Here is a 7587-nt window from a genome sequence, read left to right as displayed (position 1 = left end):
GCCTCGCTCACGCTGCCTGCTCTGCCCCCCAGGACGAGTCGAAGCCGCCCTACTCGTACGCGCAGCTGATCGTGCAGGCCATCTCCTCGGCACAGGACCGGCAGCTGACACTAAGTCACGGCACGTGGCCCCGCAGAGCGTCCAAAATGGGCTGCATCCGGGGCGTCCGGCCCCGCCCTCGGAGGGCCAGGAGCGTGAGGATGGCTACGCCCGCTTGTTACGTTGCTAGGCTCTGTGCTCACAGCCACGTGTCCATCGCGGGCGCGTTCCTTCCCGTGGGATCGTAAGACCGTGTCTGCATTGGGCATAACCAGCGTGTCCCGCTCATCATGTGTCTCCTAGTTTCTTTCCTTTGCCAGTGGACTCGGTGCAGGGTTTGTTATTCTTGTTGATCCTCACCCAAGGACATTTTTTCATTGATTTTTAGAGAATGGAAGGGGGCAGGAGACAGAGAAACATCGATGTGAGAGACACATCGATTGGTTGCCTCCTGCATGTACCCCGACCAGGGCCAGGAATTGAGCCTGCAGCTGAGGTGTGTGCCCTTGACCGGAATTGAACCCGGGACCCTTTAGTCCAAGGGCCGACGCTCTACCCACTAAACCACCCAGCCAGGCTCCTGGACACCCCCTCCACCAGGGATTGCGTTTCCTGTCTCGCGTTTGTTCTAAAGAATGGGAGCGATGCTGACCTGGACTTTGATAGGAAAAACTACCTGTGCCTTTGCACTGCCCCATAAGAGTGACCTGGCCAGCCCGCGGGAGCCGTCGCCAGTGTGACCCCTGAACCCCGGCCCTGTCACCTTCGTCCCGCATCCCTGCGTCCTGGTGGGGTGGCTGGGCGTGGCTTTCTGATGCGCTAGCGAGCGGTGCCATCTCTGTTGCCTGCAGAACTCTATTCGCCACAACCTCTCCTTGAACCGCTACTTCATCAAAGTGCCCCGCTCCCAGGAGGAGCCCGGGAAGGGGTCCTTCTGGCGCATCGACCCGGCCTCCGAAGCCAAGCTGGTGGAGCAGGCCTTCCGGAAGCGCAGGCAGAGGGGCGTCTCCTGCTTCCGCACCCCCTTCGGACCGCTGTCCTCCAGGTGAGCCGGCGCCCGCGGCCACTCCACACCGGCCCCTGGGCACTCACCGCCCTTCCCCCGTCCCGAGGGAGGGACTGCCCAGCGTCCGTGGCCACAGCCCCGCAGTCGGCACCCGTGGCTGCCCCGCACGTGGCTCCGAGGGGCGGCGCCGGGGGAAGGCATCCGGCGGGGGCTGGCGGCATGTGGCGCTCTGTCCGCACTTCCCCTTCCTGTGAGGACAGCGTCCCGGGACCGGCCCACCCTGCTGACCTGTAGCTCGAGCACCTCCCTAAAGCCCGCGATCCCACCTGCAAAGCAGGCGCCCCGAGACCCTGGAGGTGAGGGCTCCGAGCTGTGGGGCTGCTCTGCCAGGAGCGGCTCAGGGACGTTCCGGCGCCTTCGGTGCCAGCGCTGCCCGGGAACCCTGTGTGCAGAGTCTGTGAAGGCGGCTATCCTTGGGGCCACATTGGAAGCTGGGCCCCCGATCTTGTGCTGCACGTAGAATTTGCACAGGGGACCTGGGGGAGGGAACCCCCAGACCAGGAGGACAGGGAAGCAGAGCTTTGCTGTGGGCTGGGTCTCAGCCTGTGTTGGGGGCAGAGGTGAGTGGAAACGGGTTTGGTTTTTGTAGAGTAAAGCCAGGTCCTCGAGGCCCAGACAGGAAGTTGTACGTTCGAGCGCCTTCACCAACGGGGTGACCGCGTGGGTCTCCAGGCGAGGACTGGCCAGCAGGGGTCGGGAGGAAGGAGGCCGGCCAGAGGGAGGGTCTCTGCCGCGGGGACAGCACCCTTGTCGGTGACGGAGAGGGGTGTCTGCCATGGGTCACAGACGCAGAATGCAGACGGCTTCCCCCCCTGCATCTGGGCCCTCGTGGGACGGTTTACCCAGCGTGTTCAGGGGCACGGGGGCCGTGTCACTGACAGTCCCCCAGGGGAGAGGCCGATGCTCGCAGCCGGCGGGCAGGGCTGGGGGAGGGGCTGTTCTGGGCCCGGGTGGGGCACGCGGGGGCACTCGGGGGGCACGGGTCCCTCGGGGGCACAGGTCACTCGGGGAGCATGGGTCACTTGGGAGCGTGGGCTCTGCCCCACGCAGGCTCTCTTGGCGGGAAGTCGGTGCCCGGCCCACAGAGCTCATGTGGGGAACAGGACAGAGCCCTTTCCCGGGGGACACTGGTCCCTTGGGGAGCAGGTGCTCGGGATGTGGCTTTGTCTGTGGCCACAAGCAGCACCGCGTCCACCCAGGGCTGGGCTGTGACGGTGGCCGGGCAGCTCATCGTCGCTGCAGGCGTGGGGACCCCTTGTGGGGACAGGGCAGGGGAGGCCAGGCCACACGTGGTCCACGTCCTCGGGCGCCTCCGCTTTGTTAAGTAGCCTTGCTTCCCGCACACTCACCGCGTGGGTCCCTCTCGTGGTCCCTCCCCGTTCTCAGGAGCGCTCCGGCTTCGCCCACCCACCCCGGGCTGATGTCCCCTCGCTCCAGCGGCCTACAGACTCCAGAGTGCCTGTCTCGGGAGGGCTCCCCCATTCCACACGACCCTGACTTTGGGTCGAAGCTCGCCTCTGTTCCAGAGTACCGCTACTCCCAAAGCGCACCCGGTAAGAGGGGGCCCCTGCAGCGGGCGGACCCAGACCCGGGCCGGGGCTGTGGGGGCCCGCTGACCCACGCTCCTTCTCTGCAGGCTCTCCCGTCAGCGCCCAGCCCGTGATCATGGCTGTGCCCCCCCGACCTCCTAGTTTAGTGGCCAAGCCCGTGGCCTACATGCCTGCGTCCATCGTGACGGCACAGCAGCCCCCAGGCCACGCCATCCACGTGGTGCAGCAGGCACCCCCCGTCACCATGCTCAGGGTGGTCACGTCCTCCGCCAGCTCCGCCAATGGGTACATCCTCACCACCAACCAGGCCTCGGCAGGGGCCGCCCATGAAGCAGCAGGCACCGCGGTGCTGGACCTGGGCAGTGAGGCGAGAGGTGAGAGCCACGTGGTCCCTTGGGGCTCCGGGAGGTAGAGCTGCCAGCGGGGGCCTCGGGTAACAGAGCCCAGGGGCCGGTGCACAGACAGTCTCTGGGGCCGCCGGCTCTCAGCCTGCTGCCCGCACTCCCCGCTCCTGTGTTGTGGGGAATCTGTCCCGTGCGGTCAGCAGGGTCGCCCTCCAGAGCACACCCCCCTGGTGAGCAGCCAGGTGCGCGCAGCCCCAGGCGCGCTGTGAGGTTGGGGCCTGGGATCCGAGGACGAGGCCTCTGGAGCCACCGGCGAGGAGCCCTTAGAAGTCATTTAAAGTAAAAGCTAATCACAAAGCCCTGAGCTGGATCCTGGGCCCCGGTAACTAACGGGTAAATCCCAGCCGTGGGGGCCCTGGGAAGCCTCGCCGCAGCAGGTCTGCGTGCAGGTCAGTCATTCCCAGGAGCAGTCCCTTCCCTCGGTCTCCTGGCTGTACAGTGTGACCGTTACACGTGTGTGTCACGGTCCCGTCCCTCGCTCCCCCTGGCTGTACAATGTGGCCGTTACACGTGTGTGTCACGGTCCCGTCCCTCGCTCACCCTGGCTGTACAGTGTGGCCGTTACACGTGTGTGTCACGGTCCCGGCCCTCGCTCCCCCTGGCTGTACAATGTGGCCGTTACACGTGTGTGTTACGGTCCCGTCCCTCGCTCACCCTGGCTGTACAGGGTGGCCGTTACACGTGTGTGTCACGGTCCCGTCCCTCGCTCCCCCTGGCTGTACAATGTGGCCGTTACACGTGTGTGTCACGGTCCCGTCCCTCGCTCACCCTGGCTGTACAGGGTGGCCGTTACACGTGTGTGTCACGGTCCCGGCCCTCGCTCCCCCTGGCTGTACAATGTGGCCGTTACACGTGTGTGTTACGGTCCCGTCCCTCGCTCACCCTGGCTGTACAGGGTGGCCGTTACACGTGTGTGTCACGGTCCCGGCCCTCGCTCCCCCTGGCTGTACAATGTGGCCGTTACACGTGTGTGTTACGGTCCCGTCCCTCGCTCACCCTGGCTGTACAGGGTGGCCGTTACACGTGTGTGTCACGGTCCCGGCCCTCGCTCCCCCTGGCTGTACAATGTGGCCGTTACACGTGTGTGTTACGGTCCCGTCCCTCGCTCACCCTGGCTGTACAGGGTGGCCGTTACACGTGTGTGTCACGGTCCCGGCCCTCGCTCCCCCTGGCTGTACAATGTGGCCGTTACACGTGTGTGTTACGGTCCCGTCCCTCGCTCACCCTGGCTGTACAGGGTGGCCGTTACACGTGTGTGTCACGGTCCCGGCCCTCGCTCCCCCTGGCTGTACAATGTGGCCGTTACACGTGTGTGTTACGGTCCCGTCCCTCGCTCACCCTGGCTGTACAGGGTGGCCGTTACACGTGTGTGTCACGGTCCCGGCCCTCGCTCCCCCTGGCTGTACAATGTGGCCGTTACACGTGTGTGTTACGGTCCCGTCCCTCGCTCACCCTGGCTGTACAGGGTGGCCGTTACACGTGTGTGTCACGGTCCCGGCCCTCGCTCCCCCTGGCTGTACAATGTGGCCGTTACACGTGTGTGTTACGGTCCCGTCCCTCGCTCACCCTGGCTGTACAGGGTGGCCGTTACACGTGTGTGTCACGGTCCCGGCCCTCGCTCCCCCTGGCTGTACAATGTGGCCGTTACACGTGTGTGTTACGGTCCCGTCCCTCGCTCACCCTGGCTGTACAGGGTGGCCGTTACACGTGTGTGTCACGGTCCCGGCCCTCGCTCCCCCTGGCTGTACAATGTGGCCGTTACACGTGTGTGTTACGGTCCCGTCCCTCGCTCACCCTGGCTGTACAGGGTGGCCGTTACACGTGTGTGTCACGGTCCCGGCCCTCGCTCCCCCTGGCTGTACAATGTGGCCGTTACACGTGTGTGTTACGGTCCCGTCCCTCGCTCACCCTGGCTGTACAGGGTGGCCGTTACACGTGTGTGTCACGGTCCCGGCCCTCGCTCCCCCTGGCTGTACAATGTGGCCGTTACACGTGTGTGTTACGGTCCCGTCCCTCGCTCACCCTGGCTGTACAGGGTGGCCGTTACACGTGTGTGTCACGGTCCCGGCCCTCGCTCCCCCTGGCTGTACAATGTGGCCGTTACACGTGTGTGTTACGGTCCCGTCCCTCGCTCACCCTGGCTGTACAGGGTGGCCGTTACACGTGTGTGTCACGGTCCCGGCCCTCGCTCCCCCTGGCTGTACAATGTGGCCGTTACACGTGTGTGTTACGGTCCCGTCCCTCGCTCACCCTGGCTGTACAGGGTGGCCGTTACACGTGTGTGTCACGGTCCCGGCCCTCGCTCCCCCTGGCTGTACAATGTGGCCGTTACACGTGTGTGTTACGGTCCCGTCCCTCGCTCACCCTGGCTGTACAGGGTGGCCGTTACACGTGTGTGTCACGGTCCCGGCCCTCGCTCCCCCTGGCTGTACAATGTGGCCGTTACACGTGTGTGTTACGGTCCCGTCCCTCGCTCACCCTGGCTGTACAGGGTGGCCGTTACACGTGTGTGTCACGGTCCCGGCCCTCGCTCCCCCTGGCTGTACAATGTGGCCGTTACACGTGTGTGTTACGGTCCCGTCCCTCGCTCACCCTGGCTGTACAGGGTGGCCGTTACACGTGTGTGTCACGGTCCCGGCCCTCGCTCCCCCTGGCTGTACAATGTGGCCGTTACACGTGTGTGTTACGGTCCCGTCCCTCGCTCACCCTGGCTGTACAGGGTGGCCGTTACACGTGTGTGTCACGGTCCCGGCCCTCGCTCCCCCTGGCTGTACAATGTGGCCGTTACACGTGTGTGTTACGGTCCCGTCCCTCGCTCACCCTGGCTGTACAGGGTGGCCGTTACACGTGTGTGTCACGGTCCCGGCCCTCGCTCCCCCTGGCTGTACAATGTGGCCGTTACACGTGTGTGTTACGGTCCCGTCCCTCGCTCACCCTGGCTGTACAGGGTGGCCGTTACACGTGTGTGTCACGGTCCCGGCCCTCGCTCCCCCTGGCTGTACAATGTGGCCGTTACACGTGTGTGTTACGGTCCCGTCCCTCGCTCACCCTGGCTGTACAGGGTGGCCGTTACACGTGTGTGTCACGGTCCCGGCCCTCGCTCCCCCTGGCTGTACAATGTGGCCGTTACACGTGTGTGTTACGGTCCCGTCCCTCGCTCACCCTGGCTGTACAGGGTGGCCGTTACACGTGTGTGTCACGGTCCCGGCCCTCGCTCCCCCTGGCTGTACAATGTGGCCGTTACACGTGTGTGTTACGGTCCCGTCCCTCGCTCACCCTGGCTGTACAGGGTGGCCGTTACACGTGTGTGTCACGGTCCCGGCCCTCGCTCCCCCTGGCTGTACAATGTGGCCGTTACACGTGTGTGTTACGGTCCCGTCCCTCGCTCACCCTGGCTGTACAGGGTGGCCGTTACACGTGTGTGTCACGGTCCCGGCCCTCGCTCCCCCTGGCTGTACAATGTGGCCGTTACACGTGTGTGTTACGGTCCCGTCCCTCGCTCACCCTGGCTGTACAGGGTGGCCGTTACACGTGTGTGTCACGGTCCCGGCCCTCGCTCCCCCTGGCTGTACAATGTGGCCGTTACACGTGTGTGTCACGGGCCCGTCCCTCGCTCACCTGGCTGTACAGTGTGGGCGTTACACGTGTGTTTACAATGCTGTGAGTCGCTTTCCTGCTGTTTTAAAACTTACCTCCTCGGTGCGATTTTCCTTTTGAGAAGCGATGGCTTTTCCGTGTCAGTGCCTGGAACCCGCAGCTCCTGGCCACGGCCGCCTCTGGGAGGCGGTCCCTGACACGCGCTCTTCCCTAGGCCTGGAGGAGAAGCCCACCATCGCCTTCGCCACCATCCCTGCCACCAGCCGCGTCATCCAGACGGTGGCCGGCCAGATGGCCCCTGGCGTCCCCGGGCACACGGTCACCATCCTGCAGCCGGCCACGCCCGTGAGCATCGGGCAGCACCCTCTTCCGGTCCGGGCCGTCACGCAAAACGGAAGGCACGCGGTCCCCACCAGTAGCGTAGCCGGCAGCGCTTACGGTGAGGCCCTGCCGCCCTCCCTGCCGCATTGTAGCCCGGGGTTCAGGCACAGTCAGTGCCCAGGAGCCCCTTCCCAGGCCATCCGGCAGCCGGTCGGCAGCCACCAGCTGAGCAGCTGCTAAGCACCGGGCACTATAACACTGAGCAAAGTCCCTGTCACAGAGCTCACACCGGCTGGCTGAGAGGGCAGGGCATCAGACGGACACACGTCGTGGGGACCAGGGCTGAGGGCTTCGGGTCTCAGCCAGGTGCTCAGGAAGGCAGAGGAAGGGGAGTGGGCAGGTACCGGAGTAGACAGGGACAGTGCACCCCTCAGGTGGAGAGGGGACGGGGGTTAAGGTGGGGTGGCTCACGGGAAGGAAAGTCCAGCTGAGGTGGGAGCAGGTGGGCGGCTGGCCCGGGGCTGCTGGGAGCGCTGGTCTCATCAGTAACCTCTCTCCCTCCCCGCAGCCCTCACAAGCCCCCTGCAGCTCCTGGCGGCCCAGGCCAGCT

At 65.2% G+C, this 7587-nt stretch overlaps 1 protein-coding gene across 1 annotated transcript in view; it reads left to right on the top strand.

The window, feature by feature from the left end:
• The window catches only part of FOXK1 (forkhead box K1), a 60742-nt gene that overhangs the window by 51397 nt on the left and 1758 nt on the right, over positions 1-7587 (top strand). Inside the window, exons 4-9 of the mRNA XM_006765485.2 lie at positions 33-154; positions 887-1084; positions 2492-2658; positions 2742-3029; positions 6871-7095; positions 7546-7584. Coding sequence (XP_006765548.1) covers positions 33-154; positions 887-1084; positions 2492-2658; positions 2742-3029; positions 6871-7095; positions 7546-7584 — 1039 coding nt within the window. The remainder of the gene's footprint in view (positions 1-32; positions 155-886; positions 1085-2491; positions 2659-2741; positions 3030-6870; positions 7096-7545; positions 7585-7587) is intronic.

The sequence above is a fragment of the Myotis davidii genome, unplaced genomic scaffold (genome assembly GCF_000327345.1).
Source record: "Myotis davidii unplaced genomic scaffold, ASM32734v1 scaffold399, whole genome shotgun sequence".
NCBI classification, from domain to species: Eukaryota; Metazoa; Chordata; class Mammalia; order Chiroptera; family Vespertilionidae; genus Myotis; species Myotis davidii.
Note: the sequence above shows the minus strand (reverse complement) of the source record. Positions and strands in the feature narration are given on the sequence as shown.